General features: G+C 40.2%; 1 protein-coding gene across 1 annotated transcript; it reads left to right on the top strand.

Annotated features, from left to right (window-relative positions):
- Positions 1-3871: 3871 nt before the first annotated feature.
- On the top strand, positions 3872-4258 carry LOC141637871 (uncharacterized). Its single transcript, XM_074447284.1, has one exon. It carries the CDS (start codon positions 3872-3874, stop codon positions 4256-4258), a length of 387 nt encoding a protein of 128 aa, XP_074303385.1.
- Positions 4259-18638: the final 14380 nt, after the last annotated feature.

The following is an 18638-nucleotide window of genomic DNA, read 5'->3' as shown; positions in this document are numbered from 1 at the left end:
AAGGGAATCTTGGAGGGAGAGTGATGAACCTTTTGTCTCATGGAAGGGTTTTAAGAATACCTTGAGGGGCACGTTTGTACCAGAACATGTTAGGAGTAGGATGAGGTCAGAGTTTGATGCAATTAAGATGACAGAGGAGATGACAATAGAAGACTATCATAACAGATTCATGGAATTGGAATTAGCTGAGTTTGTGTCGGACTTAAACTATGGGGATGAGGTGTTGGCTTTGAGGTTTGAGAGGAGTTTAACTACGCGTATCAAAAAGAGACTTTCAGCTAGAGAGCCAAGTATGGTAGAGGAAGTGTATCAAAGAGCGAGGCATGCAGAGAGATTTGCTGGCATGGTGAAGGAGGAAAAGAAGGACAAGGGAGAAAAGAGAAAGGTAGAGTCTACTAGTGAGGGAGCTGGAGGAAATAAGAAGCAGAATTACAATCAGTACTGTTCATTTTCTGCCGGTGGAGTCGTGAGTGGCGGTGGGATCGACCGAAACATGGTGATGAGTGGGGCAAGTGGTTTAAGCAAGACACGGTGCTATGGATGTGGTAGATTTGGTCATAGGATTGTTGAGTGTAGGACTACTGCGAGGAGGAATAGTATGAGTGGAGGATTTGGTGGTGGAAATTCTAATGAGTTCAAGACACCAACACCTAGTTATGGGAGCAACCGTTTCAATAGATCTTGGAATAATCAAAGGAGCTACAACAATAACAACAACTTTCAAAATCGCTTTAACAACAATTAAGGCAATGGAAATGGAGGGAACCAGAATGGTACCGCAAGGTAGGGGACGGCGTCGGCATCTACGGTGCAGGGCGGCACGAAAAAATAGCGGGAAATTATTCATGATAAGAAAAAAGGCTGCTGAGGGAGATGCACATGTGGTTTCGGGTACTTTTCTAACCAATTTTAAATCATCTTATGTTTTATTTGATTCGGGAGCGACCCATTCATTTATATCAAGTGACCATTTTAAATTATTGGGATTACTTGACCCAGTAATAATAAAAGATGAAGTAACAATACCCTTCTGGGGAGTCTATACCTTGTACCAATATATATAAAAATATAAATATTCTTATCGGCGAGGTTTTATTTTCTATGGACCTAATAGAATTTCCATTGGGTGGTTTTGAGATTATTTTGGGGATGGATTGGTTGAGTAAAAATAGAACCTTTATTGATTGCCATCAAAAGAAAGTATCCTTGAAGGGACCAAAGGGAGTAAGAGTGTCTTATAGGGGATTTGTAGTGAGACCAGCGGTGAGACTTATATCAACAGTTACCCTGAAGTCGTGTTTCAGGAAGGGAGGAGAGTTGATCTTGTGTCACGTGAGAGACCTGCATAAGGAAGTGAAGGGCGCATAAGAGATTTCTGTGATAAGTGAGTTTCGGGATGTATTTCCAGACGAGATTCTAGGGTTACCACGAAAGAGAGATGTCGATTTTAACATTGAATTAAAACGTGGAACGAGACCTATTTCTAAAGCACCTTATAGAATGGGACCTAAGAAATTGGAGGATTTAAAGAAGCAGTTAGAAGAGTTACTAGATAAGGGTTATGTGAGACCAAGTGTGTCACCTTGGGGCGCACCAGTGTTATTTGTTAAGAAGAAGGATGAGAGCATGTGATTTTGTATAGATTACAGGGAGTTGAATAATGTGATGATTAAGAATAAGTACCCCTTACCTCGAATCGATGATTTATTTGATCAGTTGAGTGGAGCTGGAGTTTTCTCTAAGATCGACTTAAGGTCGGGTTACCATCAGTTGAGAGTTAAAGAGAAGGATATTCCTAAGACTGCCTTTAGGACGAGGTATAGGCATTATGAGTTTGTGGTTATGCCTTTTGGTTTGACTAATGCACCTGCAGTATTTATGGATTTGATGAATAAAGTGTTTAGCCCTTACCTTGATCAGTTTGTTATCGTCTTTATTGATGATATATTGGTATATTCAAAGAATAAAGAGGAGCACGAGAAGCATTTGAGGATTGTGTTGCAGACCTTAAGGGAGAATAATTTATATGCTAAGTTGAGTAAGTGTGAGTTTTGGTTGGATAAGGTAGCATTTTTTGGGCATGTGGTGTCTAAAGAGGGAGTGTCAGTTGATCTAGGTAAAACTGAGGCGATGTCTAATTGGAAAAGGCCGAAAAACGTGGCAGATGTGAGGAGTTTTCTGGGGTTGGCCGGTTACTACAACAGATTTGTGAAAGATTTCTCTAAAGTAACTAAGCCTTTGACTGCTTTGATGAGAAAGGAGAACAGGTTTAAGTGGGATGAGAGTTGTGAGACAGCTTTTCTAATTTTAAAGGAGCGCTTGACCACAACTCTTATCTTAGCTTTACCTGAAGAGAGTGAGAATTTTGAGGTGTATACTGATGCTTCAAAGAATGGTTTGGGATGTTTGCTAATGCAAAGAGGGAAAGTGATAGCTTATGTTTCAAGACAGTTGAAACAGTATGAAGAGAATTATCCGACGCACGACCTAGAGCTAGGGGCGGTCGTTTTCTCTCTTAAATTGTGGAGGGATTATTTGTATGGAGCTACTTTCAAGGTATTTTCTGATCATAAGAGTCTTAAATATATTTATACTCAGAAAGAGCTTACTATGAGGCCGAGGAGATGGATAGAGTCGATTGGGGATTATGATATGAAGATAGTTTACCATGAGGGGAAGGCTAATGTGGTGGCAGATGCTTTAAATAGGAAGTCTGTTCATGTTTTGTGTTTAGCTATGTCACAAGTGAAGTTGCAAGATGAGTTAGAGAAAATGGGGATTTATGTGATAAGGAAAGGGGATTCAGTTGGGGATTTGACTGTTGAGCCAGAGTTGTATGCTGAGATTAGAGAAAAGCAGAAAGTGGACCCGAGAGTAAAAAAGTGGCGCACGGCCGTGGTGGAAAGCTTGCCATCATGGTTTGCTGGGGGTAGATGGTGGTTTGAGATTCAATGAGAGATGGTGTGTACCTGATGATGAGGAATTGAAAAGAAAGATTTTGACAGAAGCACATTCTACACCATATTCGGTGCACCCTGGAGGGGATAAGTTATATGAAGATTTGAATAAAACATTCTGGTGGCATGGGATGAAGAAGGAGGTTGCTGAGTTTGTTTCTAGATGTCTAGTTTGTCAGAGAGTAAAAGGTGAGCATAAGAGATCACAGGGTAAGGTAAAGTCTTTAGATGTGCCTGATTGGAAGTGGGAGAGCATTTATATGGATTTTATTGTTGGTTTGCCTCGTACTCAGAAGGGCAATAATATGATTTGGGTGATAGTATATCGTCTGACTAAGACAACACACTTTATTCCTATGAAAGATACTTGGAGTAAGGCTGAGTTGGCTAAATCTTATGTTAAGAATATTGTGAAGTTACATGGGATTCCAAAAGATATTGTTTCTGATCGTGATTCAATGTTTATTTTTAAGTTCTGGGAAGATCTGCAAGAGTGTATGGGTACAACTTTGAAGATGAGCACTTCATTTCATCCAGCTACAGATGGACAGATTGAGAGGACTATTCAGACCTTGGAGAATATGTTGCGAGCTTGTGTTTTGGAGTTTGGAGGACCATAGGAAGAGAGGTTAGACTTGATAGTGTTTTCTTATAATAACAGTTATCATGTTAGTATTGGTATGACACCTTTTGAAGCATTGTATGGAAGGAAGTGTAGGAGTCCAGTTTGTTGGGACGATATCACTGATGTCGTGACACTGGGGCCGGAATTGATCCAAAAGATGGTTGAGCAAGTACATGTAATTAGACAAAAGATGAGAGCTGCACAGGATCGACAGAAGAGTTATGCAGATTTGAAGAGAAGTGAGATTGAGTTTGCAGTAGGAGACAAAGTTTTGTTGAAAGTGTCATGAATGAAGGGAGTGATGCATTTTGGCAAGAGAGGAAAGCTGAGTCAGAAGTACATTGGCCCTTATGAGATTTTAGTTAGAGTTGGCGAAGTGGCTTATCGTCTTGCACTACCACCAGCTTTGGCAAGAGTTCATAATATTTTTCATGTTTCACAACTGAGGAAATATGTGAGTGATCCTACTCATGTGTTAGCAGCTGAGACAGTTGGGATGGATGAGAATTTATCTTATGTGGAAGTGGCTAAAGAGATTTTGGAACAGAAAGTGAGGAAGGCTAGAAATAATGAGATTGCTTTGGTGAAAGTTTTATGGTCTAATCATAATGTAGAGGAAGCTACTTGGGAAGCTGAAGTTGAGATAGAAGAGAAGTATCCTCATTTGTTTGCTTAAGGTATGTTAGTTACGAGGACGTAACCTTTTCTTTTACGGGGGTAGAATATAATACCGCGTTTAGTTTTGGTCTTAATTAGCTACAGTATGAGTCGGTTGTCATTTCATTGTTTAGTTTGGGTAGTGAGGTATGGTGAACTTCGGGACGAAGTTCTTTTTAAGGAGAGAAGACTTTAATACTCCACATTTTTAATAATAGTCATTAATAATTTATATTTATAAGGTGTGAATAAATAATAAGCTGTAGTCGTAAAAACAAAAGAAAAACAAAATAAACAAATTAGACGGACTTGGCTGATGGACCGTGTTAGGTTCGACCGTGTGAGACCACACGGCTTGGACCGTGTATATGTGGGAGGTGGTATGTGGTTTTGTTGTTATCTATGCATTAGATATTTTCATTAGTTTAATACTTTAATATTAAAAGAACTTTTCTAGAACCTTCCACATTCACCTACCAATTAATATAAATACCTACCCTATGCTTTACCATTATATTTATTCTACTTCAAAAACTTATACATAATTGTGAGGAGAGCTTTTGTGAGACAACCCTAAGGAGGAATTTTCATCTCGCGCAAATTAATTGTGGTATGTTATTTTATTGCCTCACATCAATTATTTACGTTTTGACCTTGACCCGTACCTTGACAGTGGCCGTGGGAATGTTGACCGACGGGTGACCACCGTCGGGTCAACCGTGACATAGGGATGTGTTGTGAAAATTTTCTGGGATTGGTTTGGGTAGTTTACATCTTAAATTCATTAATAAGATTAGTTCATAGTTATACATAATTTGATTGTTTGTTTGGGTGGTGATTTTGTGGAAGAGGCTTTTTGATCATTTGATTGTTTGAGAAGATTTTTCTAAAGGTAGGTTAACTACTCAACTATGTTTAATTGGTAATTGGTGAAGTGTTAAAAGATGGATTATTGTTATAATTGTTGTCTTCAGCATATTGTCTTAATTGTTGTCTTGAGCATATTGTTATAATTGTCGTCTTATGCATCTTATAATCATCTTATTATTATTGTTGGTTGGTTCTCTATTGTTGGTTGGTATTGTGAAAGAGGATTGGCATTGCTATTAAGATTATTTGGTCATCAGGCACGGGGATGTGGAAGAGCCGTGGTCCTGTACGGTTTTGGTTGGCCATGCACAGCGGTTTTTGGAGGTTGCCGTGGACCTGAGCAGTACACCGTGTGGTGTCGGTTTCTGTGGTTTTGGTTGTGGATTGACGTGGCACAAGGTTGAGCCGTGTGTGTGTGACGGTCTTGGCTTGTATTTCTTTATCGTATCTTATTGTAGGTTATCGTATTATTATTTGTTGTTTAGTTATCCTACTCAACCTCGTGGTTGACTGTGTATTCGTGAACACCTGTGATGAACCAAATATTGGGGAGCAGATTGATTTTAGGTGAGCTTATGAGAAATGCTGAATGCTTAAATGGGGAGCTTGAGACGATATTATCACTCGAGTCTAGAGATCACTTTTTATTATTCAGACACTATTTATTTTATTTCCACTGCACTTGTTTTTAAACGTACTTTGTAATAATTATTTATCTCGTTGGAATTTTGTAATAAAATCTTTTAAGGCACTTTAATTTATATCGTCTTAAAGTACTTGGTAATTGTTTGTCTGTATACTTACTACCTCAGGCAACTGAGATAGTAACACCTTTATTTTCTTGAGAATGACTTTCTAAAGGCTCTTAAATAAATGGGGGTGTTACAGTTGCAAACTTTGAGCGAAACCAGATGTATGCAAAGTTGTCGAAGTGTGAGCTCTGGCTAGAGAAAGTGGCTTTTCCGGGTCACGTGATCGAAATAGGGTGTATTTGTCGATCCTAGTAAGATAGAGGCGGTGTCTAAGTGGGAAGCACCAAACAACGTGGCAGAGATCAGAAGTTTCTTAGGTTTGGCAGGATACTATCGTCGGTTTGTGCAAAACTTTTCGAAGAGCGCCAGACCTATGACAGCATTGATGAGGAAAGAGAACAGGTTTCGATGGGATGACAGTTGTGAGACGGCGTTCCAAGCTTTAAAGTAACGTTTGATCACAACTCCAGTCTTAGTTTTACCTGAAGGGTGTGAGAACTTTCAGGTGTATACAGATGCTTCAAAGAATGATTTGGGTTGTGTGTTGATGCAGAATGGGAAAGTCATTGCTGCCTACGCTTCTAGGAAATTGAAACCTTATGAGGAGAACTACCCGACACACGATCTAGAGTTGGGTGTAGTTGTGTTTGCTCTCAAGATTTGGAGGCATTATCTTTATGGGGCGACCTTTAAGGTGTTTTCAGATCACAAGAGTTTAAAGTACATATTTACTCAAAAGAAGCTGAACATGAGACAGAGGAGGGGATTATGACATGGATATCATATACCATGAGGGGAAGGCCAATGTGGTGGCCGATGCTTTGAGCAGGAAGAGTGTGCATTCTCTATGCACAGCTTTGTCTTTGATGAGGTTGAGAGATGAGGTGGGTAAGATGGGGATACATGTGATTCAAAAAGGGGATACCAGAGGAGACTTGACAGTGGAGCCGAATATTTATGATGATATTTGCATGAAGCAGACTCTTGATTCTAAGATTCAGGAGTGTAAAGCTGGAGTAGAGAAAAGGACAGTGTCTCGGTTCTCTATTCATTCTGATGGGAGTGTTTGTTTTGATGGGAGATAGTGTGTACCTAAGGATGGGGAGTTGAAAAAGGTAATCATGACAAAAGCTCATTGCACACCGTATTCAGTGCATCCGGGTGGTGACAAGCTTTATAGAGATCTGAAAAAGACTTTCTGGTGGCCTGGGATGAAAAGGGAGACAGATGAGTTTGTGGGTAGATGTTTGACATGTCAGAGGGTTAAGGGAGAGCAACGACGACCACAAGATAAGATCCAGTCTCTTGAGGTACCTTAGTGGAAATGGGAGTCTATCTCCATGGATTTTATAGTAGGTTTATCGAGGAGTCAGCAGGGTAATAACATGATATGGGTGATTGTTGACCATTTGACTAAGTCAGCTCACTTTATTCCAATGAAAGATACATGGAGTAAGGTTTAGTTGGCTAACGGATATAGGAATCATGTGGTGAGGTTACATGGGGCCCCAAAGGACATTGTGTCAGATCAAGATGCGAGGTTTATTTCTCGGTTTTGGCAAGAATTGCAGGAAATGATGGGAACTACCTTGAAGATGAGTACTGCATTTCATCCTGCAACAGATAGTTAGACAGAGAGGACTATAAGGACTTTGGAGGATATGTTGAGAGCTTGTGTGATGGATTTTGGTGGTAGTTGGGAAGATAGGTTGGATTTAATCGAGTTTTCTTACAAAAACAGCTACCATACGAGTATTGGGATGACTCCGTTTGAGGCTTTGTACGGGAGGAGGTGTCGAAGTCTGGTTTGTTGGGATGATAGAGCCGAGGCAGTGGTTTTAGGACCACAGATGGTACGGGAGATGATAGATCAAGTGAAAGTGATTAGGCAAAATGAAAGCGGCCCAGTATCAACGAAAGAGCTATGCGGACCTACATCGTCATCACATCGAGTTTCAGGTTGGGGATAAAGTTCTTTTGAAAGTGTCACCTATGCGTGAGGTTATGCGGTTTTGTAAGAAAGGGAAGCTAAGCCAGAAGTTTATTGGTCCGTATGAGATTTTGGATCGTGTGGGAGAGGTTGCTTATCGGTTAGCTTTACCACCAGCTTTGGATCGTGTACATAATGTGTTTTATGTGTCTCAGTTACGGAAGTATGTGAGTGACCCTTCCTATGTGTTAGAGGTGGAGAACATCGAGTTGGATGAATCCTTGTCTTATCTTTAGGTGCCAAAACAGATTCTTGATCGCAAGGTTCGTTAAACTAGGTCCGGGGAAACGGTGTTACTCAAGGTTCTATGGTCTAATCACGAGGTTGAGGAAGCAACTTTGGAGGCGGAAGAGGCTATGAGGGAGCGATATCCGTCTCATTTTGAGCAGGTATGTGTGGTTACGGGGACGTAACCATGTTTCTCTTAGAGGGGTAGGAGATGATCGCATAAGGTTTTGGTATTGTTTTATGTTGGTTTTGTTACAGTTAGTAGTTGTTTTGAGCCGATATGAGTTGTGGTTGGGTTTTGTTTTTGAGTTTATGTTGCGTTGTTGCGTCATAGTTGAGTCGATATGTTTATTTTTGAGTATGGGTTTGAACTTCGGGGACGAAGTTCATTTTTAAGGAGGGAAGACTGTAATAATACGGTTTTATATGCTGTTGGGTACTCCATCGAGTAAGACTTACTATGTCGTGTAAGTAGGTGTGACTTGAGAAACAGTGTTCTGACTGATGGATACTCGATCAAGTAGGGGCCACTCGATCGAGTAGGGGCCACTCGAACGAGTAAGTCACTTACTCGATCGAGTAAGTTGGTTTTTACGCGTTATTTACCAGGTTTTGATAGCAACGTAAAAATGATATATAAACACCTTCCGTCAGTTTCTTTTCACTTTTACCTTTTTCTAAACTTCACAAAGACAAAACAAAGTTATGTTGCTTCTCTCTTTCGCGTTGCTATCAAATCCTAAGGCTTGTGTCGTCGGAATTCATGAGTTTTTTACGCCGTTGAGATCGTCGCGTTGTGGGTAAGATCCTAGTATAGTTTTTATATTGTTTTTTTGATTTTGGTTGAAACCCTAATTGGGTAAACTGGGGGTTTTGGGAGTATTTTGATACTAGATGGTGATTGTATGATTGTGTGATTGATAGGAGGTGATTTCGTAGAGGAACGTTTCTGATTCGCTATTGTGACGATATTGGTGATTGCTTTTCCAGGTAGGGTTTCCTACTCAGTTATTATTTACATGTATATTAGATGGTTGATTGGTTGTTGATGGTTGGTTGATGTCATTGATCTATATCGTATTGAATTTGTAATTGTTGATGTTGTAGTTGGTTGTTGTTGTTTGTCTGTGGTTCGCGAGGTGTGCCCTCGGCTGAGTAGAGTCACTTGCGGGAGTGAATTCACGTCCTTGATTTGCCCCTTGTTGAACCCGCCACAAGAGGGGATGTGCACATACATGGGTTTGCACTCGGTATTGATGAGCGGGGCTTAGGTGGGAACGGTTGCGGTCCACCACTGGCGGTGTGGATTACTGGTTGCAGCCGTAAACTAGCAGGACTAGACCTTCAGGCTAGTCAGGTGATTGGTGATGTGGCGGTGTTGGAGGATTGTATGTATTGTTGATATTGTTTTATCTTATATTGTGTAATCAGTAACTGACCCCGTTTAATTGTTTTAAAAACTGGTGATCCATTCGAGGATGGTGAGCAGTATTGAGCAGGTATGATATGGATGCACGAGAGATAGCTGGGATTGAGTTACCATGAGTCGTTTAGAGTCTTGCGTTGTGTTATCAAACTTTACATTCCATTTAGTTGGCTTTGGATTTGGAACAGTTTTATTTCTTTTGACAGTTTTGGTTTTGGTTATGCATCACTTTAAACTTATCTATTAAAGTACGTTCTTTTATGGTCCTTTTGATATTCATTGTCTCGGGTAACCGAGATGGTAGCACTCTCATACATTGGGTGGTCTTGGTAAGGCACCATGGTGTATGAGGGTGTTACAGAGGGAGGAGGAAGTTGCAGTGTGTGATGTTGGTGGTATGTAAGAAGTCGAAATTAAGGAGGGGTGCTACTGTACCTGAGGCGAAGGTTGAGATGACTTAAACCCGTCGGGCGTTATGAATCTCTTGAGTATAAAAGGGTTGGGCAATCCCGATGCAATTAAAGGGCTCCGAAGCCTCATACGGAAAGAGGTCCCCGCTATGGTCTTTCTATGTGAAACTAAATTGAGCGGTGTAGAAATGAGGAGACTTAGAAGTGGTTTTGATGAGTTTGACGGGATGGAGGTAGATAGTGTTGGGAGATCAAGAGGGCTCGCTTTTCTGTGACCTTTAGGGTGTCTCATGCACTTTTCGTTCAACGTATGTACATTAACTGGATTTCGACATTAGTGGGGATGTTGGGACGTGGAGGGTTACTGGTTTTTATGGATAGCCAATGGTTAGCGAACGATATTTGTCCTGGCAGTTGTTGAGAATGTTGGCAAAAGATAATGGTGATGTTCCTTGGATGTGTATTGGTGACAATAATGAAGTTTTGTTTGCGACAGAGATCAATGAAGGAAATAGACCGCAATTATAATACTACGGATTTATGAGTCTTTGGGTACTCTATCGAGTAGGCCTTACTCTGTCGAGTAAGGGTGAGTTGCAGTTTAAAATAGTTTCTGACCTGTTGGGTACTCGATCGAGTAACGTAGATACTCGATCGAGTAAGGGGGCACTCGATCGAGTACCTCAGCTACTCAATCGAGTAGCCGGTTTACGGGGGTTGATTTGTCGGGTTTTGTTAATAATGCGATTAAGTATATAATACCTTCCGTCACTTTTCTTTAAACACTTTTAAAACCTAATTACTTTCAAAGAGAGAAATCAAACTACGTTCTTCGCATCAATCGCATTGTTGGCAAATCCCGGAGCTTGGAAGGTCGGATTTTACCTTTCTTTATACCGTTGTAATCCTTGCGTCGAGGGTAAGATCTATGTACCATTTTTATAGTATTTCGTTAAAGTTGGTTAAACCCTAATATTGGGATTTGGGGGTTTTGTTGTATTTTGTGATTGGTAGTGATTATATGTTCGTATGTTAGGAGGATGATTCGTAGAAGAAGCCTTTTGATATCAGCTGTGAGACCGTCTGATTATGTTGCTTTCCAGGTAGGGTTTCCCTACTAAGTATTAGTCCCATAATGTGTTGGTGATGATTTGTGATTGTTGATTATTGTTATACGAGTATTGTGACGGTTGTTGGTTTGATTGCTGGTTAATGGTTGTGATTGTTTCTCTCTGGTTCTCGAGATGCGTTCTCGGCTGAGTGGAGTCACTTGCGGGAGTGACTTCACACCCTAGTTTCGCCCTCCGTGGAACCCGCCACGGGAGGGGATGTGCACATTAATGGGACAGGGTTATCGCTCGGTATGATGAGCGGGGCTTAGGTGGGAACGGCTGCGGTCCCCCAGCGCGGGTTGGTCCATGGACGATCGGTGACGGAGATTGATTGGAGTGGGTGTGATTGTGTGTGTGACCGTTTGAGTGCTTGTTTCTTGTGTTGTTGGTTATATATATTGTGTGATTAGTCGACCCGTTTAATGTTTTAAAAATCGTGGTGATCCATTCGGGGTGGTGAGCGATTATTGAGCGGTATGATATGACGCGTATGGGATAGGCCGGATGAGTCATCACGTGGCGATTAGAAGTCTTCTGTTGTGTCGGACGATGTTTTATAGCTTTGATAGTTTTAGCGATGAGACCGTCAATGCGAGAGTCTTGTATTTTGTTTTTATCGATTTTGGAGTTGGTATGTAATCACTTTAAACATTATTTACTTTTAAGTATGTTTCGTATTGTCTTATGATTATCATTGCCTCGGAAAACCGAGATGGTAGCACTTCCATGCCTTAAGTGGTCCTGGTAAGGCACTTGGAGTATGGGGGTGTTACAAAATGGTATCAGAGCGACGATCCTGAAACTTGTAACCAATGAATCCAATGAATATAGGGAGTCAAATAAAATGAACCCGGGGTAGAAGTTGTAGGAGCTAATGCAAAGACTTGGGAGACGTCCTAAAGTCGCGAACACTGTATGTTGTTGGTTGAACCCGGGGTAGAAGTGTGATTTTGTATGTTGTTGGTTGAAAGCATGTTGGATGATAGTTGGTTTACCATGTTGATTGGAATAGTTGGAAAGGTATGTGAGAATGACGAATGATGTGGTGGAAAAAGGAAGTAGTTCATATGTGATAATATTTGATGAATAATGATGTTGCAGGATGAATGGTTTATAATGTGTATATACTAGTAACTTGTGATTAGGGGATTTGATATGACTTTACATAATTCGGTTTGCGTAAAGTTAGATAATAAGTTCATATAATTGTCTACCGTGGTATCATATGCACTTGTAAATGAAGAATGTGGTTGAAATAGATGAACTTATTGGAAAAGATGGAGTGTCAATTGCATGAGAATATGGATTTTTTGAATATGAATATGTTTAGATGACGAAGTGGAGTTGTAATATTGTTGTGTTAGTAACATGGAAATAGGATTTGCAATTGTATGAGTATGTTTTGTTTTACGAAAAGTCATAAAATTAAAGCATGCGGTTAGTACATGATTAATGAGTTAAATAATATGTGTGCATGATGGATGTTGTTGCTTGACTTTTGAAGATAGTAACATGTGATTAGCAATACTGGTTTTATGAGTACTGAGTTGTTTTTGTCTACCTTGTTGTTGTTTAAGTCGTTTGGAAGTAAAAATCAAGTAGTTGTGTTTTTCGATTATAAAGAGGTCGTCTTTAAACTGTTATAACTTGAAATTTATAAATGATTTTAATGTGATTCCAATTGGAGGTGATAGCTTGTTGTTTTACGATTCTAACGATAGGTCACACACCCAAAACAAACAAGAAATGAGTGAGTTATGACCGTTTTACGAAAACTGGACAGTGCTGAGAAATGCGTAGGGTACTCGATCGAGTGGCCCTTACTCGATCGAGTGCATCTTGGTACTCGATCGAGTAACCCTGGTAAAAAAAATTTTACGTGCTTCTGACCTTCACCTACTCGATCAAGTAAGTCCCTTACTCGATCGAGTGGCCTGTACTCGATCTAGTGACCCCTGTTTTGGGTCATATACTTATCTTTTGACTTCGTTGCATATCATGTTTAATTCAAAGGTGTTATCTTGCTTCTTTATGCATTGTTTTATATGTATGTTGATCCCGATGCGTAAGTTACCCAATCTTATGATGTAAGGAGTGGCACCTGTGGTGAGTATGAGTTCGGTGGGAGGACATGAGTTATATGTGGTTGTGATAGATAGTGGAAAAAGAAAAGGAAGATCGTTATAGCTTAATTGAGACATAGAGCATGTTTTTTGAGATGAAATGAGTGATATGATTGTGTGTTGAGTAACGTAAAAGCAAGTGAATATGGGTAAGGGATGATGTGAGTCTAAGGAACGTGAGAATAAAAAGATTCAAAGTAAGGATGTGGACAGTGGGAGCTTGAGATGTGTAAAGAATTATGGAGAGAGATGGTTAGGAGTGGGTTAAGGATATATGTAGTGAAAGTTCGTTTTAAAGGGGTTGAGAAGAGTGGTATACAGTGAACGTTGATTTTATGGATAGATTAGTGGCAAGTGTGAGTAATAGCATAATAAGAGAAGATCCATGGTAAGAAAGAGTGAGGTGATATCGATATAAAATAATGAGATTTGAGTTTTGGAGCGATGAGAAGGTAATTGGAGCACTAAAGGGTTAGGTAGAAGTAATAAGGAGTTGAGATATTAAATGGAATTGTTGAGTATAAAGAGAAAAGAAGGATAAAAGTAAGCTGAGAAAAATGTTCACCGGAGTTATGTGATATAAAAGTAAGGAATCATCGGGATGTATGATACTACCAAGAGTAAGTGAGTTAATGGTTATACAGAAGTTTCAGGACAACATGATTAATCATGAGTTTCGAGGAATTAAGGGAGTATGAAGTTGGTGGGGTATTTACACGATACGAGATTTTGGTGGAGAGTTAGATGATGATACAATTAAGGATAGTATTGGGAAGAATGTTGAGGTAATTGTTTTGATGGATTCGATGTTCGTTGTTTGGGATGTTAACCAAAGATAGAAAGAAATCGCGATATTTAGAGATGAGTGTAAGAGGTTTGATGTCCGGACAGTGGTAGTGTTATGGTTTGTGACTAGTGGTTAAGGGTGATGGTATATTAGAAAGGTAGCAATTCTAAAGAAGTTGATTTTGTAGGGACCAGAATGATAAGTATGGTTATGAAAGAGTATAAGATGTGGTTATATGAGGCGGTTGTTAGTAGTTGAGTATTAATGGTGTGGCTACATTTGGCAGAGGGTGATGGATATGCGAATGGGAGAATATGTTATGAGGTGTATACGAGTTAAGCTCGGGTGAGAGGTAACTTTTATCAGGTGGTAACTTACGTGATCAGGATTGACTGGTTGGATGTGATTACGGGTCTGTGATATATATAAATGTTCGTGTGAGGTTTTGACCTCACAAGACGTGGTATGGTGTGATTATCATAAAGTTGTTATTTGAATGTTCTGTAATGCATGTTGGGTACGCTAATCTAATTGAATGAAATTCAAAAAGGTAATAATTTGATTGATCTGGCATGTATAGTTAAAATGGTATGTGTATTGATGATACATGTTTATTCCGTGAAATGGTAAGGATGATGTTCATGAGATTCTTGTCAGTTCTTTCCGCATAATATGTTGTGTTATCATCTAATAAAACGGTTTTGAGTGAGTTTTCTTGTTCGACATGTCATATTGAGTCAGTGTTTATGGGAATTATATGTGATTGGAATGTTTATCGATGTGGTTGTGTGCCTCGAGTGGTGATTCGGGCATGGTACTTCATGTTGTGATGCGGGTATTTTCGCACTGCGATGTAGCTGTTGGTGGCGGTGTTGCGATGCCGTCACCGGTTGTGGTGGAGTAAGCGAGATGATTATGATACGAGTTCTCAAAAGTACATATTAGTTAAACATAGTTGTTGTTTTGTTTGTTGTTGTTCCCTGTGAGTTTCAATTTGGACACATAGATTGTTGTTTTGTTTGCTACTGTTCCTTGTAAGTTTTGGTTGGACAGATAGACAGTTGTTTTGTTATTGATGTTTCTTACCAGTTAAGTTTGGGAATCAGGTTAGAGTATGATATGAAATAGAGTTGTATATGTTTCGTTGTTGTCATGGTATAGTGATATTCTGTTGATGAGACACGGTTGTGAGAGGTTGTTACAGTAATTTTGATCTTGTTCTAGATAAGACTTTAGTGGATATGGTAATGGCAAGTGATTCGTAAAACATGTGTGGTAATGACCTGAAAGATGCAGGTGGTTCATAATCCTTTATTGAGACAGTGAGTGTAGGGTGTTGGGGGAATTAGTGTCATGTTAAGTTGTGTATGAGTTTTGCGGTAATGAAAGAAAGAACTTGAGGATCTAGTGTGAGTATACGTACCGAGTGTGGATCGTGAGTTATGCTTTTGGGAGATAGGTGCCTTACATAGAGAGGTATGTTGTTTTGAAGTAATAATGGAGAGTTAGTATGATGATTTTGCTACGAGTTTTATGGTATAGGTTAGGTGGTGTGCCGAATGAGTTGAGGTATGAGAAATGTTTAAGTAAGAGAGCCTTGGATATATGCATGGCGAGTGTTTAGATTATAGGTGGTTATCTTTGACATGCGGTGGTGATGAGGATAATGAGACGATATAGCTCGGATTTAGTATTAGTGAGTTACAAGGACGTAACATTTATCTTAAGAGGAGTAGGATGCGATAAAAGAGATTTTGATGGTTGTGCATATGGTGGTATATTCGCAGTAGAGTGTTGGTGTAGCATAAAGAAGGAAGTTGAATATTTTGTGGTTGATCTTGTTAAAAGGCCATGGTCGAGCTTGTAGTAATGTGATGTTTAGGAGTGTGAGAATATTTCACTAGTGTTGACAGTTGGATGATGAGGTTATGAGTGTGAGTAAACTTCGAGGACGAAGTTCCTTTTAAGGGTGGTAGAATATAACATTTCGTTTGATGTCTATGAGTGTCTTGATATTGGATTTGATAGTGGATGATATTATGGAGCTAGCAGCGTTAGAGGATGGTAGTTGGTTATGTATGGAGTTGGTGTCGTGAGAGATATATATGTGGTAGATACGATATCGTGAGTCATGTTGTGGAAGTAAACATAGTTGGTGGAGTGGGTGTTAAGAGTTAATGTTTTATGTTTGGTCGAGTTCTTGAGTTCTTAGTATGTTGTTGTGTCTTGGTCGAGTTAGTGGTTGTTTTTAGGTATGGGTTGAACTTCGGGGACGAAGTTCTTTTTAAGGAGGGAAGACTGTAATACTACGAATTTATGAGTCTCTGGTTACTCTATCGAGTAGGCCTTACTCTGTCGAGTAAGGGTGAGTTGCAGTTTAAAATAGTTTCTGACCTGTTGGGTACTCGATCGAGTAACGTAGATACTCGATCGAGTAAGGGGGCACTCGATCGAGTACCTCAGCTACTCAATCGAGTAGCCGGTTTACGGGGGTTGATTTGTCGGGTTTTGTTAATAATGCGATTAAGTATATAATACCTTCCGTCACTTTTCTTTAAACACTTTTAAAACCTAATTACTTTCAAAGAGAGAAATCAAACTACGTTCTTCGCATCAATCGCATTGTTGGCAAATCCCGGAGCTTGGAAGGTCGGATTTTACCTTTCTTTATACCGTTGTAATCCTTGCGTCGAGGGTAAGATCTATGTACTGTTTTTATAGTATTTCGTTAAAGTTGGTTAAACCCTAATATTGGGATTTGGGGGTTTTGTTGTATTTTGTGATTGGTAGTGATTATATGTTTGTATGTTAGGAGGAGGATTCGTAGAAGAAGACTTTTGATATCAGCTGTGAGACCGTCTGATTGTGTTGCTTTCCAAGTAGGGTTTCCCTACTCAGTATTAGTCCCATAATGTGTTGGTGATGATTTGTGATTGTTTATTATTGTTATACAAGTATTGTGACGGTTGTTGGTTTGATTGCTGGTTAATGGTTGTGATTGTTTGTCTCTGGTTCTCGAGATGCGTTCTCGGCTGAGTGGAATCACTTGCGGGAGTGGCTTCACGCCCTAGTTTTGCCCTCCGTGGAACCCGCCACGGGAGGGGATGTGCACATTAATGGGACAGGGTTATCGCTCGGTATGATGAGCGGGGCTTAGGTGAGAACGGCTGCGGTCCCCCACTGGCAGGGCTGGTCCAGTGGACAGTCGGTGACGGAGATTGATTGGAGTGAGTGTGATTGTGTATGTGACCGTTTGAGCTGCTTGTTTACCGTGTTGTTGGTTATATAAATTGTGTGATTAATCTTGACCCGTTTAATGTTTTAAAAACGTGGTGATCCATTCGGGGTGGTGAGCGATTATTGAGCGGTATGATATGACGCGTATGGGATAGGCCGGGATGAGTCATCACATGGCGATTAGAAGTCTTCCGTTGTGTCGAAGATGTTTTATAACTTTGATAGTTTTAGCGATGAGACCGTCTGAGAGTCTTGTATTTCTTTTTATCAGTTTTGGAGTTGGTATGTAATCACTTTAAACATTATTTACTTTTAAGTATGTTTCGTTATTGTCTTATGATTATCATTGCCTCGGAAAACCGAGATGGTAGCACTTCCATGCCTTAAGTAGTCCTGGTAAGGCACTTGGAGTATTGGGGTGTTACAACAATGGCAGATGAATAATTTTAGGGACGCAGTGGATGAGTGCGGGCTTAGAGATGTGGATTTCGATGGGTGTGGGTTTACTTATGTTAATGGTCAAGAGGAGAACGACAATAGACAATCTAGGATTGACCGTGCTATGGGGAATGAGAGCTGGTTTGAGATGTTTCCAAGGGCAAAGCTGACACATTTGGATTGAGAATGATCGAATCATGCTCCAATCAAGCTTACTATAAACTATAAGGAGGCTCGTGACATGGGGGTGGCAGGTCTTTTAGCAAATCTGGATTGTAGAGGACGGTTGCGAGGACAGTACCAAGAAAGCGTGGGAGCAAGGTGGAGGGATTTGCTGGATACACTTGCTAAATGCTCCAGTGATTTGTAGGCGTGGAAGTGTGTGAATATAGGGAAAATTCTCCACAATATTCAAGCAAAGAGGAGGCGTTTAAAGAGGTTGAATGAAGGGTCTAGATCGGGGAGGGCGGTTTGGGAGATGAAGAATCTGGCTAAGGAGGTGGCGCATTTGCTTAGGCAAGAGGCAATTTTATGGAAGCAGAGATCAAGAGTTGTTTGGTTAAAGGTGGGGGATAGAAGCACGAAATATTTTCATAGGAAAGCAGGACAACGAAAGAAGAAAAATCATATTGAAAAACCGATCGAAGATGAGGGTAGAGAGCACGTGGGTACGGAAGCTGTTGGCGGTGTGGCGTGGGATTATTTCGAGAATTGTTTTAAGTTATAGAATCCTTTGGTTCAAGAGGATGCGCTTAATGTGGTTGCAGGGCGAGTTACAAGTGATATGAACGACATCCTGAGAGCAGAGTACAGAGAGGAGGAGGTGGTAAGCGCGCTTAATCAAATACATCCTTTGAAAGCTCCGAGACTAGACGGTATGAATGGTTTATTCTATTAGACATATTAGCATATTGTTAGCCCACTTGTTATAAAGACGGTCTTGAGTATTCTTAGGGGAGACTCCATTTCCTCCTGGGTTAAATACGACTCATATTGTGCTTATTCCAAAGAAAAAGGCTCCAAACA

This window comes from Silene latifolia, unplaced genomic scaffold (assembly GCF_048544455.1).
Source record: "Silene latifolia isolate original U9 population unplaced genomic scaffold, ASM4854445v1 scaffold_154, whole genome shotgun sequence".
NCBI classification, from domain to species: Eukaryota; Viridiplantae; Streptophyta; class Magnoliopsida; order Caryophyllales; family Caryophyllaceae; genus Silene; species Silene latifolia.
This window is presented reverse-complemented; position numbering and strand designations above follow the sequence as displayed.

Bases quoted from the DNA above. Each gene is read 5' to 3' on its own strand.
- LOC141637871 (XM_074447284.1), top strand. From the start codon at position 3,872: ATGAAGGGAGTGATGCATTTTGGCAAGAGAGGAAAGCTGAGTCAGAAG.